Source organism: Suricata suricatta, chromosome 3, assembly GCF_006229205.1.
Source record: "Suricata suricatta isolate VVHF042 chromosome 3, meerkat_22Aug2017_6uvM2_HiC, whole genome shotgun sequence".
In the NCBI taxonomy this organism is placed as follows: domain Eukaryota; kingdom Metazoa; phylum Chordata; class Mammalia; order Carnivora; family Herpestidae; genus Suricata; species Suricata suricatta.
The window spans coordinates 119738271-119758114 of record NC_043702.1 but is presented as its reverse complement, the minus strand read 5'-3'; the positions used below and the strand labels follow the sequence as shown (position 1 = coordinate 119758114).

General features: G+C 38.6%; 1 protein-coding gene across 5 annotated transcripts in view; it reads right to left on the bottom strand.

Moving 5' to 3' along the window:
• Positions 1-19844, bottom strand: part of C3H1orf112 (chromosome 3 C1orf112 homolog) — a 42316-nt gene that overhangs the window by 8984 nt on the left and 13488 nt on the right. For all 5 annotated transcript variants that reach the window (XM_029934993.1, XM_029934994.1, XM_029934995.1 and 2 more), the window contains 10 exons: positions 16704-16784; positions 15236-15300; positions 12275-12423; positions 11884-12013; positions 10432-10618; positions 9604-9686; positions 9201-9252; positions 7742-7831; positions 2578-2763; positions 695-817 (listed from right to left, as the gene is read on the bottom strand). In XM_029934993.1, coding sequence (XP_029790853.1) covers positions 695-817; positions 2578-2763; positions 7742-7831; positions 9201-9252; positions 9604-9686; positions 10432-10618; positions 11884-12013; positions 12275-12423; positions 15236-15300; positions 16704-16784 — 1146 coding nt within the window. The remainder of the gene's footprint in view (positions 1-694; positions 818-2577; positions 2764-7741; positions 7832-9200; positions 9253-9603; positions 9687-10431; positions 10619-11883; positions 12014-12274; positions 12424-15235; positions 15301-16703; positions 16785-19844) is intronic.

The window sequence follows — 19844 nt, the reverse complement described above, 5'->3', positions numbered from 1 at the left end:
CTTCCTGAAGTTAAGATACTACATAAGGGAAATTTAACCATATGTAAACTTTAATGAAAGAACATTATCTGCAAAACCATTTCTATTATTTACCAAAAGGGTGAATGGTGCCTTCAGCTTCCAGGGGTTGGCACTACTCAGCCAAATAAAACAAATGTCATGCTTATATTTTTAAACTAAATGTCATTTGTAAACCACAATAATCAGTGGGACACCTATCCCAATTCTAGCCCGACCGTCACCTGGCCTCTGCCATGGCTGGGGAAGAGGAACACGAAGCAGCCATAGCCATCCACTTGTCCCTGCTGCCTTTATGCCAGGTTACTCTCAACTGCCCCAAAGATTTCCTGGAAGACCCCAGAACCACAGAAACAGGCTATATTAGCCCAAGAGAGAAAAGAAACAATACAAGGGTTTGATTTTTTTTAAACAGGGTCCAAATGGCCATGAAAATAGTTAGCTGCACGGTCAAGGTCAGTCACTCTACTGGGCTCTAGTTTTACTAAGGGAGTCCTGTCAAGCTCAAAAAGAACTGGTTGAAAGAGCACAAATAGGTATTTTAAGTTCTAACTGCAAGTTCTACAAGCACCTAAAGAAATTACATACATTTGACTCTACAGGGAAATCTGGGTGCTATTCTCTTTTTTCAATATTTTATTTGTTCTTCAGAGAAATGATCAGCTGCTTTCCTTACCAGTTTAGCATTTAAAAACGCCCAAAGCTGCTTCCCAATCTCTGCAAGCGCATTCCGCTGGGCAGGGTCCAGAGATTCACACGCAGAATTACATACAGCCAGCAAAGCAGAGAGCTGTGTGTTCTACCGTGGAGACAGGGCAAGGAAGGAGTTAGCTCCCAGCCTAAATGAGCTGAGGCCCCAGAGGTTATGACTCACTTGTAAGTCTGCATAAAACCCAGCACCAAAATTATATTCGAAGACCCAGTGCCACCTTTTCAGCTACTTCATTAATACATTTTATTAAAAATAATTTTCCTTATATGCAGAAACATCTTCATTTTCTACACATTTTTTCCTTTTAGGTTAAAATTTAATATCAAAATGGAAACAGTACTGTATTTTAATACAATGATACAGGCTATCAGTATAATCTAGCTAATTTTATACTATTCATCAAGTAAAAATTCTGGTTTTTTTCACATGATGCACCTAGGAATCTTTTAACATTACTAGATTTTTTACTGTTGTTTCATAATTAATCTAAATATTTCAGCAACACTCTGCATTCAATAAGTAAATACAATACTTGAGAAGTCCACTATCTAGAATTTGAAACTAAAAACCATCTTTTCTGGATTCACTCTTATCTATATCTGGAATCTTACTCTCTGACTCGCCAGGGGTGCAATGGGCTGAGCACATAATGATTAGTAACAACGCCTTTAATCCATTACACTTCAACAACGTTTAAGTTTGAAGGCTTACTACACAGCTTTTTATTTAAGATTTACCTATTTCCTTCTACAAATAAGCCTGTAAAATGACCTGCTGAAATAAAGTTTTCGTCAGGGCAAAGTTATATTCAATTTTAGAAAACCGGTGCATTATTTTACCTAATACAAAAGACTTTTAACTTTAACTACAAAATAGCACAATAAAGGAAAACCTGAACAATCTAAGCCACTCCTGTGTATTTCAAAGTTTTCTCAAAATAAATACAAATAAAGCCTTGTATTTCCTTTGAATATATGTATATGTCTTAAATTATCCTGATTAAGCACCATGAATAGAACAGAGTGTCTGAACACTTACACTCAGTGCGGAGATCGAAGCCTCAAGAAAGCCCTGCCCTTGTAACTTAAAATGGCAGATATGCTCCTTACCCCTTGAATGCCGTCCCCGTCCTGCTTGACTTTTCTCTACTTATCCCAAACTGATCTAACACACTTGCATATATATTTATTACTTATTTTACTAACCACAGCTGAGACAGAATGTCACTTCATGAGAACAGGAATTTTTGTTTTGTTCCCTGATCTATCCCCAAAGCCTAGAATAGTACTTGGCACAGTTCAAAATATAAGAGTGTTCAAATATGTTTGCTGGACGAATGGATGAAAAACGGAAGAAATGATACTAAACTGGAAAATTGAACCACATGTAGTTTAGTCAATTTTCAGTCAATTTTAAAAAATCATGTATTTCTTACTTCTTATAGATTAATTTCTTTTATATTTCATTATTTTAAGAGGGAACAATAGAAAGCTACATAAAGGCTCAGCATAGGTGTGTATAAAATGAGGGTTGTATTTTGTCAAATGGAAGAATCCTGTCTGCCTAATCTAATGATGTGTTAGCAAAAATACTGTAAATGAAATAAATCATAAGGAGTTTCATCTTGATCCAGTGTGTCTTGAACTGCAGACCCTCCACCCCCCAATATAACTTACATCAAGATAACAGTAAGTTTCTCACAGACCCTTTTACAAGGTAGAATCTGAAAGCCTGCTAGTTTCTAACCTGAGGGAAGAGACTGTATTCTTCTTATTAACAACCCATCACTAGTACCTTCAACAGTGCTCAATAAACAGCTACCAAATCAATCAAAATTCTTTTCTTACCAGAGACTCAAGTTCTCCCAAAGTCCGACTACTGCTCAGCCACTCCTTACACTGGGCAATGCCTACTCTGAGGACCTCTTGTGCGGTTTGTTTCCTAAGGTCGGCAGGTAACGCCTGGAAGGAAATATACTGCCACAGAGACAGATTTTCTGCTTCTTTTGGGGAAAATTTCTGGATAAACTCCACCTGAAATAAATTGAAGAGTAACATAAAACAATCTGATGAATGGATGTACAAAAGCTGAGAACTGGCTCCCGTGTTTTATTTTTTTAAAAAGTTTTAAACTGAGTACTAATATCACAAGGACCAGACCAAGGTAACTTACACGAACATGCATTATATCTGCTGTTGTTGCATTTGTTTGCAAATGCAAAACACTGTTTAAGTGGAACGTGACACGAAGGCACTGAGATGTTAAAAATAGTTCATTATTCCTCAGGTAGCTATTTTATGCTTCCCACTAAGTCTACTGTTTTCCTAAGAACATGTGTGCTCATGACCTTGTTCGGTTAGGTCAAAAGCAACCAAGGGAGGCCAAAAGACCGACTCGGCCAACCTTGGCAGCTTACTATTATCTCACCTGACTAGAACAGAGGACCTACAGAAAGAAGCAAAGGTCATCGGTTCAATCTTCCACTGGGCTAGTTGGCTTTGCTCTCAGAAGACACACAGAATTTGTTTCACAAATGTAAGCCACCAGTCCAGAGCCATGTGGCTAGCAAATCCATTCTACCACTGAAATAATTCAAAGACTTTGCCAAGTTAACAGAAAAATAGCACCAGTTTGTTAAAATGAAGCATCAGCAGACTAAAAGCAGAACACAAACATTAAAAAAAACTTTTTTTTTAAGTTAAAATACTATTTTCTGATGGAAAAACAGCAAAAATAATGGTGTGCTGAATTTCTAAAGTATAATCTAGGAAGCATATTAATGTAATTTTTTAAGAAGAATAATTCAATTTTTAGTATCTCAAATCTACTTAATGAAAACTTTCTGTATTAAAATAACTCTGCCACATGAAATTTGACAGAGTAATTGTCTTACATTATATATTTATATTTGGATTTTGTTTACAGACAATGTCTGTCAAAACAAGGAACTTGTGTGGCTATCATCTGGGACAGCTGATAAAGCCAGAAAAATGGATCCTCTGGTGACCTGCGTCTATTATCATAAGCAACTTCAGTCGTGACACCAAACTGCATCAGGAGAGCCCAGAGAACTGTGCCAACTGAAACCATCCGCTGAACATGACCTTTCTTTATAATAAAATCCAGTGAATGAATTCCCTTCCCAAAATAAAAATTATTATATTTAATTACTATTATTATTATCATAAATAATAATGCCCTGGACAACATAAAAGGGTAGGTGCTGATAAAATTTGTTACATAGACAGAGTGATTTATTTACTATTCTGAGTTTGAAAACCCTGGTCTCAATACAATTTTAAATATTTAGAAGCACTGGGGTGACTTGGTTAAGTGTCTGACTCTTGATTTCAGCTCAGGTCATGATCTCCTGGTTCATGGGTTTGAGCCCCACAGTGGACTCTGCATGGACAGTGTGGAACCTGCTTGGGATTCTCTCTCTCCCCCTTTCTCTGCCCCTCCCCCATGCTCTTTCCCAAAATAAATAAATAAAACTTTTTAAAAAATTTAAAAATGCCAGTGCTAACAATAGTTCGTAAGGAGTGAGGGAGAAGTGAATAATTTGTAAAGACTTAGGACTTCCCTTATTAAAATTGAGAAGAGAGGAAAAATACAACAGTGGGCTTAAAATGCAAATAATTATAGTACTTTTTTCTTTTGATAGTACTTTTTATTTTACATAAAAATGGCAGCACAACTATCAGCATACTTAAACCAGGTATATTAAATCCTCTCTTCTCAGTAACCTTGTACTTTTGCTTGTTTCTATAAAACAAATATTATTAGCAGTGACACACTGAAAAATATAACAGGATATCAATAATTACTCTACATATTGAAACAGAAGTACATTTTAATCACCCTATTTACTGGCAGTTCTCCCCAAATTATTGCCACACTTTTTTTTAAGTAAAATATCACTGTACTGGGATTAACCATTTTCACTTATGTTAATGCTGCATCACTGATACAGAATCTGGGTTTTTACTTGACCTTTAAAAAAGATACCATCCTATGTGCAAACAAGTAATTATTTCCAGCTTCGCTGCTTGTCTCTCCTTTTACCCAGCACGTGCTCTCCCACCTTTGCCCCTGTCGCAGCCGCCCCTCCTCCCCCCATCCTTTAGCCTGTATCACAAACACCTCCACCTCCAACAGCTTGCCCTGCTCCCCCCTGTGCCCACCCCATACCCGGCCCCCCCAAATGATTTCCTAAGCTATGAACACCAACAAAACCTGATTTGTGCCAGTTTTGGTACCCCTTAGGTAGCACCTTTCATTTTAATTAATTGTACTTTCTATTAGATTATATGTTTTTTCTGGTATCATGATATAGCACAGTGGTTTCCGGGTTTTTTCTTTTTAATAAAACACTATTTAAAACTCATCAGCAAGCTCTACACACCTCAACAAGGAAAGCAGACTTCTCAGTTACAGGGACAAGGAGGCAGCCCGGCAGACTGCAGTCAGGAAGCCCCAGAGCAGCTGCCCGGAGCAGAACTGGGGGAGGAGCCGGGAGCAAGGGAAGTACAGCTTTTGGACGGAATCAGACAGATGTGGTGTGGACCCGGGCCCCGCCATCTGTCACAGTGAGTCTCCCTGAGCTACTGTTTATTCATGTGCAGCATAGACACGCCACCGCGTACCCCACCACAGGCTGACGCGGGCACTCCAAGGCCTGGAGTCCCAGAACGCAGCTCCGTCCACCTCGAAGAAGGCCCGTTCCCTCCCTCCTTCCTTCAGGAAGAGGGATCACATCCTGGGGCGGGGGGGACGAGAAAGAGCAGAGCCTGGCAGAAGAAGGAACACTTGTGAAGTGCTCCCTTTAAGCAGCTTACGTTCCATATCTCAAGCTCTGTCTAGGGAAGGTTAGTACCTCAGTTTTAGGATTAAGTAACTCCCACAGACTCTCAGACAAAAATTCAAATTCAGATTCCTCCCTTTAAATGTAAGCACAGTAACCTGACCAGGAAACCACTTTTGATAACTGAAGGAAACAGTTAAAAGTAACTACTCAAATTTCCATAACTTCCAAATCTGATAGCCTCAATTATTTGGAAAAACTTACAAAACTGAGGAGTATCTAAGAAATCTCTAAACACTAACTAGAGTTCATTCACTTACGACCATGTTTCTAGACCTCACTTAGAGATCACTCATCCTGAGTGGTATTATTCTACAAGTTAAAATTTCAGAACAACCCTGGGAAAAGGATAACTATATTCCCGTTTAATAAATGAGAAAACTGAGGTAGGTTAAAAGGACCCTCAGGAAGGGCTTCCCAGTTCACGGGCCTCTACGGAGAACAGTGTACCAGAAAACGAGGGAAAGACCCCTGAGACGTGAATAAAAGGGACTAAAATCTGAAAGGACATGGAGCGGATGACTCTTCCAGAGTTCGGGAGGGGAGAAGAGCAACACTTCCGTGTCTTCTAGAAGGCCAGCAGGTGGGTCCGGTGCGCTTTCAGCCTCGGCACCACCGGCAAGGAAGGGGGCGAGGAGGGCGGCAGGGCTCCTCTGGTGCTGGACAACTTCTCTCAGACAGGAAAGCAGAATGGACTTGAGGCAAATACTCTATCCAGAAATGACTCCCAGTGTTTATTGACACCCTTCTAAGCATGGCACTATGCTAAGTGTTTTCCATATATTACGTCTGGGTCCTTACAAAATTTTCCACAATAGTTAACACATATCTGCCATTCTATAGACAGAGAAAGAGGTTTGGAAAGGATGCTGTGCCCAAGGTCACAGTTAGACAGGATGCAAGCCCCCTTTGCTAACCTAGTGGTTCCCAAGTTGTATCCATGTCAGAATCACGTGGAATTCCAACAGCAGTAACAATGCAAATGACTGGGCCTCACTGCACCGCCCCCACTCCACACCCACCCATTCCCAGGAGAAGGTCCAGGAGCCTATATTTTTAAAAAAGCTCCTAAAGCAGCTCCTGAAGCAGCTGGGAGGTGCTCAGTCCAAGGGGCCGCACTGGCCTACACGGGTCTCCACAACCGGAGGGTCTCTTTATCATGGCAGAGCCACTTCTCCTCACAGCAGCCAACAACTAAGGCTCATCATACTTCGCATTTTCCCAAAAAAGTTCAACTTGTTTACTATAAAAAATAAGAGACACCATTAAAGAGATAAATGATATTCTAGGTCTTCACAGTAAGTTCAAAGGGGAAAGGCATACAGAACTTTCTCATGTCAGGTATCTTAAATGTCTGAGAAGCTAGGGGAAAGACAAGATTTCAGGAAGACAATGACTGTCTGTAACTTGCAGCAAAGACAGTGACAAAGGCTCTCTCCTGACCAAACTGAAGTCAGGCTCTTCTTCCAAGTCTCTTCTTTTCACTTATTTATTTATTTTTATGAGAAAAGGATTTTGGCACTGTATTTAAAAAGCACCTCTTTGGTGTTGATCACTGGGTGTTGTATGTAAGTGACGAATCACTAAATTCTACTCCTGAAAACAGTTTTACACCGTATGCTAGTCTTCCATCTGGGATTGTGTCCATCCCTGGGCTGACAACATCCAGGTTTAGCAAGAATTCTGCTAAGTCCCTTTAGAAAGCATCCTCAGTCTTGATATGTGATCACCTTGGTCTGTGTTTGGCAAGAATCTTACCCAGTCGATTCAGCAAGAACCACCACTTCCTCTTAGTAGTTTTCATCACTGCTCCACACCTTGCTCCCTGAATGTGAATCCCTACCAGTCTGTGCTATATTCAGACTCAGGCCCAGTTCTACACTGAGGCCTCTTTTCCCTGTAACAACAATCCCAGAATAAAATCTACTTTTATCACTTTAACTACACTGTATGGCTCTGATTTTTCTTTAACAACATCAAAATCTAAACCCATCTAAAAGTAATAAGCAATCAGTACATTAAAAATTTATACTCAGATCACATCAACATTTAAATGTACAAAAAATGGGGCAATGGGAAGCTTTCAGAGAGTCTGAGTCCAATTCTCTTCAGCTACCCAAAGACAGGGACCAGGAGGATGTCCTTGCCTGCTGGGGTGGGGCCATGAAGAAGAAGAGTCGCCTCAACAGTATCGACAGGTTGGTCAGCTGGTAGCATTCTCCAGGACAAGATTTTATCTGGGAAAAGACAGGCGAGGAGAGTCAACTTAAAATCATAGCTTTTACAAGCTTTCATATACCAAAATATTAACAGCAGCACTTTTGGAACATAAGATTATAAATAATTCAGATTTTTTATTTAGAGCTTTTCTTAAATAAGTTGTTTTTCTTCCATTAACCTAATTATTTTTATGAGAAAAGGATTTCACACTGCATTTAAAAAGCAACTCTTTGGTGTTGATCACTGGGTATTGTATGTAAGTGACGAATCACTAAATTCTACTCCTGAAAGCAGTATTACACCATATGCTAACTAACTAGAAAACTACACAAAAATGAAGGAAAAATAAAGAAAAATAAAAACAACCCTTTGGGATTTCTATTTCGAATTACTATTCTGATAATAACTTGGTATGTTAATCTTCTACTCAAAGACAGTTCATGAAGTTTGTAAGATCTAAGCACAACACTGCAGAGGTAGGTATAACTCTAAGAAAGAAGCTCCATTAAAAATTTTTATAAGCTCCATTTTCTGGCGATCAATTCATATAATATACTAGGAGAGCTTTAATTTATTTGAGAAAATAATATATATAACATAAAAATTACTTTGGATCTGTCTTGTGCAAGACATGTAAAGGATTCAGAAGTGGGTAAGCACTCCAGACCACTAGCCATGGAGACTTAGGGACCAGCGTTCAGGTCATGAAACACAACATCTTTCAGCAGTAAACTAAGAAATATATGACATAATAGCTACTCAGAAATGAAAGACACAAGGACCCACGTAAGATCTTTATCACATGTCAGGGACAAAAAAACCCAAAACAACAAACAAGTTATGACCATATCATATGGAATACATCAAACATCTCAAAATCTGGAAACAAAAAAAGGTCAACACTGAAAAGATTAAATCATCACATCACTTTCTCTTTGTATCCACTTACAAAGCAAGATTTTTTTCCCAAAAGGCATAAATCCCTGTCACATCAGTTCCTCTCAAATCATTCTGACTCAGAGACAGTGTCTAAGTCATATTCAACAGAGAAAGAAAAAAGAACTCCCAGTAAGCAATAGTACAACTAACTTTCTTATTTTCTACTTTGGATTCAATTTTAAATTTATTCTCAGTTAACCTAGTCTTTCTTTCCCAGAACAATTAATGGAATTCTGTAAGATTTTGAAAATATGAGACAATTTCCCCAGTTTTACACTGTTTCTGGTACATCTTTCTCAATAACACCAGAATTAAAGCAAAGAAACTGTCAAAACAACTTGGCGACCAAGATATTTCCCCTTTTGATATTCACATTCTTTAAGATAATCATATCCTTAAGGGAACTGCATGGAAAGTAGGTGTTTTAGGCCTTGTAATTCTCCTCACCAGATGAGCCGCTATGGTGACATGGTGTGCACAGAGTTCAGCAGTTCCATATCTGTGATTTAAGAGAAGACAATCTTTATGAAATAATTTATACAATTATTCAGAAAAGCAACGAGATGAACTTCTAAAATGCACTAAATATTCTACACTGCCATTTTCTCTACGGCCAAGGAACACCACGATAAATGAAACTACCTAAGCAACAGTTATCTATTGACCTGAACTGCAGAAACGAAAAAGGGAACCCAGCTCCTAATTTAGTGCTATGATATGAAATCAAACCATTTGAGGGAGCTAGTAAAGGGTTAGTGAGACAGAATTTTTCTTTAAATTCACATTATAACATCATTTACTCTCAATTACTATTATAAATCAATGCAAAAACCAAAAAAGTCCATTGTACCGGGAAAGGAAGCACCATGCATCCATAGCTAACAAAGAGGTGATCAGATTAGCACTAAGCACAGCATTCAACAGAGCAACATCCTAATGAAAAACAGAAAGTTCATGATAAATTATTATTAATATTACATTTCTCAAAATAAAACAACAAAACACCATCACAATCTAAATAACAACAGAAGCTCAATGGGAAGGCTCAACTCTAGTATCTGAAAGAACCTGTAATACCATTCCCTCAACATTTCCTGACCACCTACTGCATGTTAAGCATTATACTGAGCCATGAAGATTCAAAAGTGGTTTTTAAATGTGGTTCCTCAATCATTAGGATCCACAAAGATGCTAGTGCTAGATATTAACCACTGTAAAACATCTTAAAGGGTACTGATCCCTATCTAAATCCCAAGAATTTCTTCCCCACAACTGTCTCAACATCTTTTCTAATTTAATTCCATTAAAGAAAATCAACATTATGCCTAAGATCTATAGATTTGGTACTATAATCTACTATTTGCTTCTCCTCCTCTTTATGGAACTGAATTAGGTAAAATCCAAACATTTTTCCTCTTTTCACTTGATCTTTCCATATCTTGCCACCGAAAATATTTTCTCAAATGTTTTGGCTGACCGTTACATCTGAATATTGCAAAACTCTAGGATTACCATTTCCTAAGACACAGCTGAATTATAGGGTGAAATGTGTAATCTCAGAGAATGACATTGGAAAAGAATACACATTAACTATTCCTGTCTTCTATATATAAATCAAAACTTCAGTGAAAAGAAAGTAGAAGGTAGTCTCAGTTTAGCCCGCACATAGCACACTTACCAGTTCAGGAAACAGTGAGGGATGACAGGAAGTAACAAATGCGCACAGATGAACACAAACATGCTGATACAAGGTGACAGCGACCTCTGCCTGCCCTTTACTCCTTATTCCTTGTAGATGAACAGGGAGAGAGAGTTCACCAAAACACTGCTCAAAACTGTAGAAAATGGCTTTGAGCAGAGATGTCCTGCAGGGACATTGAGAACACTGAACATTATTATTATTATTTTAATAATGAACAGGTATGAGAATAACATGACATATGAAGGGCTATTTTAGCAAAGCAAAATGTCTCAGGCATATATCAACAACAGTTTCAAATAAGTGTGAATACATAACCATAAAAATAAAATATAATCACTGTTTGACAAACTTCTTAAAAGAGAAGAATTTTCTGTACCTTTCCCCCTTTTTTTTTTAAACTGAACTATACAAAGTCACAGACAAAATTCATCAAGGAATCTGAAACTTAAATATGTATTAAATACTTTATATAAAAGAGAAAATAGGTATAAGAGAGGAGTCATTTTGGAGCCCCTGGGCGGCTCAGTCGGTAAAGCGTCTTGACTTCAGCTCAGGTCCTGATCTCACAGCTGGTAGGTTCGAGCCCTGCTTGGGCTATAAGCTGACAGCCCAGAGCCTGCATCCTGCTTCGGATTCTGTGTCTCCCTCTCTCTCTGCCCCTCCCTCACTCATACTCTGTATCTCACTCTCTCAAATAAACATTAAAATAAAAAGAGAGAGGGGTCATTTTAAGATCGAAATGGCTTAAGAAATCTTCTAGAGGATTGAAATAACAAATCAGAAATAGGCAAAATGTAAACAGGCAGAGAAGACAGCATGAGGAAAAGGCAGGCATGAGTGACCAGTATGACCAGAGCAAATAAGTGACAGGATGAGCAACAAAAATGGGTGATGGAGGCATAATAGGACAGATTTTAGATGCAAAGCTGGGCAGTTCTGGCATCACGCTTTCGTTTTTGAGAACAGAAGGCTCACGGTTGGGCTTCAGGTGGACTAACCTGTAGGTGGCACACGGCATGGGCTAGAGGAGAGGGTGGACATTACAGCAGGTATAACCCATGGAGTAAGAGACTACCGCCTGGCGGCGGCCAGGAGGATAAATATGAGTGAAATCTGGGAGAGAACTGGCAGGCATCTAGCATTCTGTTTATCAGAGCTCATTTTTAAATGTTAGTAATCACATCTGCCCTATTACAGTCAACATTTATAACACTGAGTATTATGCAAAGCCTTCTAAAGCACTGAAAATATTTTTAGCATCTGTTACAGATTTACGTATCTTGAATCCATATTTACAAGTAGCAATATATACAAGGTCTAACAGGAATTATTTTCTAGAAGATCTTAAGTTCAAAATCATTCCTAACGACAGGACATCCGGAGCCAGCTGCAGCGGGACTGCACGTTCACCACCACGGTGTCAGCTACCTGGGCTTGGCTTCCGGGAGCTGGCGTTCCGCGCACCACAGGGCCTGCACGTCCTCGGGCTGAGAGGGCAGCTTGTCCATGACGACGACCAGCAGGAGGCACTGTGGGAACTGCAGCTCGCATGGCAGCTCTCGACGTAGTAAAAACACATTCACTAAGTCACAACAAATCAGTACAAATACACTGTACATAATTTCAACAGAAATCTGATTGTGATGCGTAAAGAAGTTAGAGGCATAACTTTTCTTGGAATGTATTTTTCATTAAAAATATAGAAGGAATTTTAAATAAAAAATTTTAAAGGGATAACTGATTATGTGTGCGACATGACCCTATCTCTTAAAGTCATAATTATTAAAGGGTTTAAGATAAAATCTGTTTTGAAGCTCACCTAATTGACTGTCCAAAACCACCTGCACAAAAGGCTGGAACATGAGAAGCTGGCTGATGAGTGGATCCAGTGTAACTAGGAAAGTCCCTGCTATTTCCTCCTGCTGGGCTTTAGAAATCTGGGCAGCGTACAGGCTTGGAGGAAACTTGCTGGGAAGGCAGGGAAAGAAAAATATCCATTAATAGATCTCTTCTAATTTTAGGTAGACATAAGTACAGCAAATTGATTTTCTAGCAGTGAAAATATATAAAAAATAAGTCTTTTATAAAAATAATTCAAAGTACTAAATTGATATCACAATTGTATGAGGACCTCCAAACTAAATGTGACTATAATTCCACAAAATTAAAAGTTTTATAATCTTAGAGAGATCTTTGGTATTGTTTTGATGCACTTTAATACCATTTTAACAACAGTGTCCTTAAAAAAAGACCATGAAAATATGAATTATCAAATAACCAGTAAAAACATTATACACAGAAAGATAATTGTGATAAATACTGGCTTACACACTTCTATTAAAAGTTCTTTTAAATAATGCAGAATGCTGAATTTACTAGGAAATAATGCTCAGAAACCAGGGCTTTGTAAGAATTAAACAGTTTACTAGTCCTGAAGGAAGATGCAAAGACTTTTTCATGGAAGATGTCTAAGTAGAGTTGACATGAAACTTCAGTCAAACCTATGTGAAATAAGATGTGTATTCCGTACTTTTTGCCATGTTATTTTAATTGGAAAACTTGAGGGTACTTGAGAAAACCCTGTCTAGCAGGGAATAACACCATTTAAAGGGATGCACTTAAGACAAACATTTGAGGCCTCTGTAGTGTGATGGAAAAAGCAACAGTCCATCAATAATTAGTTGTGTGAGTTTGATTCATTCATTTGGCCTCCCTAAACTGCAGTTTCTCATTTGTGCTGTTGATGCAGAGTGGCTGTGAGGATTAAATTGTAAGTAAGCTAAAAGATATATATAAATAAAAGACAGGTAATGAAACTCCACAGACTGGAACTACAGCTACTAAGCAAGTACTTGTTTTTCAATCAAATGGTATATTTTTTCATGGATTTATGTGAAAACTGTTTGTTACATGCCTGTGTATACGTGCCATGCACTGCTCCAGGAGGAAGCAAGACAGCGGTAAACAGAACATACAAGATCACTACCTTTACAAAGTCCCTGTGCTCATGAAGGGGGGCAGTCAGCAAACAAGGAAGTAAATCCATAATATAACGAATGTTAATCACTTGAAGGTTTGTACAGAGAAGTGCCATGATCTCCTTTCTGTCTTATCATTCACTTAGACTACAGTATGGACAACAGACTGGAGGGAGGCATGGGAGGAGGCAGATGCTCGGTGGGATGCTCTCTGTGGAAACCCAGGGAAGAAACAATAATGGGTGGCATCAGGCGTGAGCAGTTCTGGGGGTGAGAACTGGCTGGGGTCTGGATACGTGCATACTGAACACATACTGAATACGTACCGTTATACTGGAGGCAATACTGATAATTTGCTATTGGGTGAGATGGGGATATGAAAAAAGGGAAAATGTCAGAGATGACAAGTTTTTTTGGCTTCATCAGATTGAAGAATGAAGTCGCCATTCAAACTGAAACGAGGAAACTACACGGGAAGCAGATCTTGTAGGGTGAGGGGATGGAATGGGTGGGAGCCAGTTTGGGTGAATTTAAGTGTAGACGCCCTGAATGGCACTTAGACATTAAAGAGGGCGACAAATTTAAAGTCTTGAGACGAGACGGCCACAGGGGAGAAGAGGCCTGGGGACTAGCCGCTCGGGCACAGCCAGCTGAAGCTGGGGCGAAGAGGGCCTGAGAAGGCACAGCCAGGGAGGTTAGAAGAGAACAAGAGGGAGAGGTAGCCTAGAAGTCAATGGAACGAAGAGCAGAAGGAAGGGTCAAGCGCTGCACACAGGTTACATAAGAGAAGGCTTAAACCTGACCACCAGATGTACCAACGTGGACATCACTGGTGAGCTTGACAGGAGCTGCTTTGGTGAAGTGGTGTCATGAGCAGCCTGACTAGAACGGCCTTCAAGAAAAGAAGTAGAGACAGTGGTATAGAAAGACAACTCCTGGGACTTCTGGCTGTAAACAGAGGCAGAGAAAGAGGAAGGTATTTGAAGGGGCTGTAAAGTTGAGAGGTGTTGTTCTGTATTCTTACAACAGTGGCCACAGGGACAGTAACAGCGTGCTAGTGTCCAGATGAGAAAGACCTAGTAGGAAGGAAGACCGGAGATGGAGAGGGAAGGCAACAACTGCTAGAGAGAGGTCCCTGAACACGTGAGTGCAGGGGACCAGCTCGCGCAGGCACAGACACTCACAGGGACAGCGACCACGTGGACCGTGTGGAGGAAGCCATACCTTCTCAGTGACATACGCTCCAAGGACGGTAACTGGCAACGGGGAATGGGGAGGAAGTGTCTGAGACATGGAAGATTCTAGTCCAGGAGACCAGAGAGGTCGGCGGGACAAACGAGATGACAGAGTATTGTAGTGTCAAACTGAGGGCTCCTTGGAGGTTCTGTCACTTTCACATATCGCTCAGCCACTATCTAAATTATGATATTTTTCTGTAATTCAATGTTTTCCCTCAGATGGAGTTAATTCATCTTAAATCTCACATTAGTTAAAATAAAAATTTACAAAGATAAAGAACAATGTATCCATGTTTAAACAGGTTTTTGTTTTTGCTTTTGTGTTTTGTTTTGCTTGCCTTTAGTATTTATCACCATACCAATTATCCATCACTTGGGTACAAGGTACTGGTTAAGAGTAAGTAAAATTCGCATGGAACCTACTCTTTAAAAGCTTCCACATCTAATTATTTTAAGCAAGCAGTTATAAACTTCCCGAATGTTTTATTTTAAATGGCGTCCGCTTGACCTCTGCATGGTTCAAATGACAGTTACATTTTGATGATCACATAGCATTCTTCTTACCTGTGTATCTGAAGATAAAGCTGATGCAACGTACCGCAAGAATCAGAGAGTAAAGGAAGAAATTCCTAAAATAAAACAATTTTACTCATTCTTTGTATGCACTGTGCTTTTCTAACACATATCCCCTCCCAAAGGATTCAAAATAAAATAAAATCCTGGATGTGCCACATTAAAGAAAAAAAAAGGTTCTTGCATGAGGGCAACAAGGAGGATGAGGCTAATAAGCACCTAATTTACTGTTAAAGCTGTCACTACAACCACAATTAGCAGCAATCACTTACTGGGAACCTACTAAGTGCTCAGTAGACATGTAGCAAGAGACTTTGTATATATCACTTTATTTTAGTCCTCTCAAAGATCTTATATGTCATTATCCCAATTTCACAGAACAGAAAGCTAAAGCTAAAGTATCAAGTCACTTGATCAAGTCACACAGCTAAAAACTGGCATGGCTAGGATTCAAGTCCAGTTGTGAAAGCTCCTTATGACAAGGTTACCTCTCAGGAAGTAAAATAAATCATTCCTGGTGTATTACAGGATACAGAAAAAAAGCTGATGATTGATTTTTAAAAATTAAAAATTCCTCATAGAAAAGAAATGATTAAAAATGGCATGATTAGGTGTAATTCTGCCTCCTGCACACCAAGCAAATTACCAAATGAGTAACTACCCATCATGTGCCCTTGGCGCCAGGACCCTCCCACCATGGGCCCCTGTCACTTCAGTACACAGCCTGCCAGCTGCAGGAAACCCAGCGCTCGCGCCCTGAGGACCAGCTCAGGCAGCACACACCCAACAGGGGGGCAATGCGCTGGCAATGCGTGGAGCCCCGACTACAATCAACGGTCACTGGAGACCCTCATCTTTTCCTCCAAAGAGAGGAAGACAAAGTTAAAGACAAATTCAACACAGACAACAGTTGCCTTTTTTTTAATCACCCATATGTATTATTAGTGAAGTTTCCTGGACCAGGTGCTGTAAGCATTCTCTGCTCTTCTCTCCAAATAACCTGCCTTGATGACTTACCTCCCCCATCCAGATACCTTCAACTACCACCACGACCCTGAGAACTCCCACATATGCAAGTCGTCTTAAAATTATTATACAGCTTTGAACATTTCAACTTTATTAATAAATTTAGAAATATAGTGAAACCAATTTATAAACAGTATTTAAAGCCAAACTGAATTATCTTCTGAATATTTTGTGCTTTTAGAAATAATTCTAATTTGTATTTATACTTAAAGATAATTTTTCCAGAGAATCAAATAAAAATAATAATATGATGATGGTAGCAACTTAAATGATATAACAGATGTTTGACATTTAATAACAATATTTTTAAAAACGTATAAAACACATTCTTCACAAAACAACAGACTGGTTTTTGGGGCAGGAATGATAAAAACAGGACAGCTTATAATTTATTATAGATTTCACATTTATACATTTAAAAAATAAGCCTTACCTTAGTATAGTGCAAAAGGGAGTTAGCAAAGAAACGACACAATTTGAGTGTTTTCTGAAATAATCTATAGTCAGCATTATCCTGTTCCAAAAAAGGAAAAAAGCATAATCAGAAAAGAATAATATGTTAGCTAAACACAAATGAGACAATATTTGAGATTTCTTAATAAACAGAGCATAAACATCTTTCAAATAAACATTATTATTCTCTGAATTATTAGGAGCAACATAAACACTAAATGATAAAGATATTTCAAAAAACTAAACTCTACCAAAAAGAAATTTTAATTTATAATAGCAAGAAATTTTAATTTATAATAGATTAATAATTAGTCCTGGTTGATCTGAAAGTAAAAGAAATTTAAATACTTATTAGTCTTTGCTATATGGAGGCCAACAGATGATTAAAAGAAAAAAGTCTCAAACCAATAAAAGAATGATATATGAAAGAAAACAGGTAAAAAAAAAAACTTCTCATGTCAGTTGAAAGAAAAGAAAATACGAGTTGCCAATAAATATTGAAAAAATTCAATTTATAACCTAATTACATATCTTTTAAAGGGAAAGGGGGAAGGTTACAAACAACTATAAAAAAGACTGATAATATCCAAAAGTTGCTGAAGCAGGGTAACACACACTTAGTTCTACCATTCATGGAAGCATAAAATAGTCTTTGCATTATTATTATTAAAAGCTAAAGTGGTTGGATTCCCTTGACACAGTAGCAGTTCCACTTCTAGAAAGAGATTCTATAGAAATACTAGCTTGCACAGGGGCGCCGCTATCAATAAAAGAATTGGGGGCGGAGCGCCTGGGGGGCTCAGTCAAGTTAAATGGCTGACTCTTGGTTTCAGCTCAGGTCATCATCTCACACCTCAGGAGTCTGAGCCCCGTATGGGGCTCTATGCTAACACTGCAGAGCCTGCTTGGGATCCTCTCTCCCCCTTACTCTCTGCCCTGCTCCCACTTGCTCGCTCTCTCTCTTAAAAGTAATTAATTTAAAAAAGAAAAGAATTGGGTAGATTTATCTTCGCAGACATAGAAAGCCCTGAGGTAATTAAGTAAAAAATCAAGCTGCAAAACAACATGTATATAATCCTATTATTATTTTAAAATGTTATAAAATGTTATTTGTTTCCTAGCCCCAAAAAATCAAAACTTTACCTATAGTTCTCTCTAGAGGATGGAAGTAGGGTTTCACTTTTCACGTTACGTATTTAGTGTGAGGGTTTTGGGAGTACGTATTACATCTGTAAAACGATACAATGCTGGGTAACGCCAGGACAGCTGTGTGCTTGCAGGGGAGGGAGGGATTCAAGAGCCATCTTGCCTGGATCGAAACCCTAGCCCTATCACAGCTACCAAGTATTGGGGACAGTTATTAAACCTCTCCATGAGGCTGCAATGTGTGGCTTATACTGAGGTTTAAACAGTGTCTGACACTTCGGGCGACTTAACTCAATAACTGTGGTTCTTTTGTCATTCCAATGTGTAATACACAGTATTATCCAAAAGCTTAAATCAGTACCATAAAACTTAAGCCAAGCAGATAGCTTATTGTCTTTAATTCTCAGAATAATTTCATACAAAATAACATGTATTAACTTTAATGTTAACCGACTATGTTGGATTCCTTTCCAATACAGCAAATCTTAAACCAATCAAAATAGAAATGGATTAATTAAGACCCTTCATTTTGACCTTTATTAAAAATATATGGAAACAGTAATGTCCTCAGCAGAAATAGTTCAGATGAAAATTCACCTTCCTCAGATAATGACAAACATGAATTTTCTTACAGAGTGCTATGCAAGCTTAAAAACAGAGAAATTAAAGATGAATCTAAACTGACCTTATAATACACTTAATAAAAAAAATTTTTTTTTAACTTTTATTTACTTAGAGGGCAAGTCAGGGAAGGACAGAGTGAGAGAGAGGGAGACAGAGAAAGAGAGAATCCCAAGCAGGCTCTGCACTATCAGCACGAAGTCTAATGTGGGGCTCAAACTCACGAACCATGAGATCATGACCTGAGCAGAAGTCAGACATTTAACCAACTGAGCCACCCAGTGCCCCGAAACTCAATGGGAAATCTTCAGCTTCAGGGCACCTGGGTGGCTCAGTTGGTTCAGTGTCTGACTCTTAATTTCAGCTCAGGCCATGATCTCAGGATTGTGAGACGGGGTGAGAGATCAAGCCTTGTGACACGCTCCGCGCTGAGTGTGGAGCCTGCTTTGGATTCTCTCTCCCCTCTCTCTGCCCTCCCAACGTGCACACTCCTTCCCTCTCTCTCTCTCTCAAAATAAGTAAATAAACATTAAAAAAGAAATGTTAACCTTGGATGTCATATAGCAAGAAATCTTCCCTGATTTCACAACTGGGTTCCTACCTTTAGTCCCATGAGCCAACACCTAGTTTTCCAAAGATAACACTATTCTATAATTACCTGTTTATTTTCCTCCTGACCTAGACTATAAACTGTTCAAGGCAGAAAATCTAACTTAAACAGAATAAGCACTCCGGAAATGCTTATGAAATGAATGGCCAGTGACATATTACTTATGATGTTCGCCTTTCGACTTTTCTTTCTCATTCAAAGGGAAATATACAGGTTTGGTTGAAGGATCTAGTTTTCCTTCATTACTTAGCATATTAATTAAATCTAGAGTTTTTATTTGGACATTTTCAAAAGCAAGTGTACAATTGATTATCCCATCTTGATTTACTGAATAGTTCAAAACAAAAAATTTGCATCCCAATGTCAACAAAGAAGGGGTGAAGATATAAGGAAGGTCATTTTCAGTGTTTCAAAATATTGAGCAACCTTTCTTTAAGTAAAACAAAAATACTAATAAAATCTAAATCCAGCATGCAATAAAGTTAAACACTGGCATATAGGTATAAAAGTACATGTTTGTTATCAACAAAATGAAAGGCAACTTACTGAATAGGGAGAAGATAGTTGTAAATGATATAGCCAATAAGGAGTTAATATCTAAAATACATAAATAACTTCTTCAATTCAACACCAAAAAAAACCCCAAATAATCTAAGAATGGATAGAAGACCCGAATAGGTAACTTTTCCAAAGACGTACAGAGAGATGACCAACAGGCACGTGAAAAGATGCTCAACATCACTC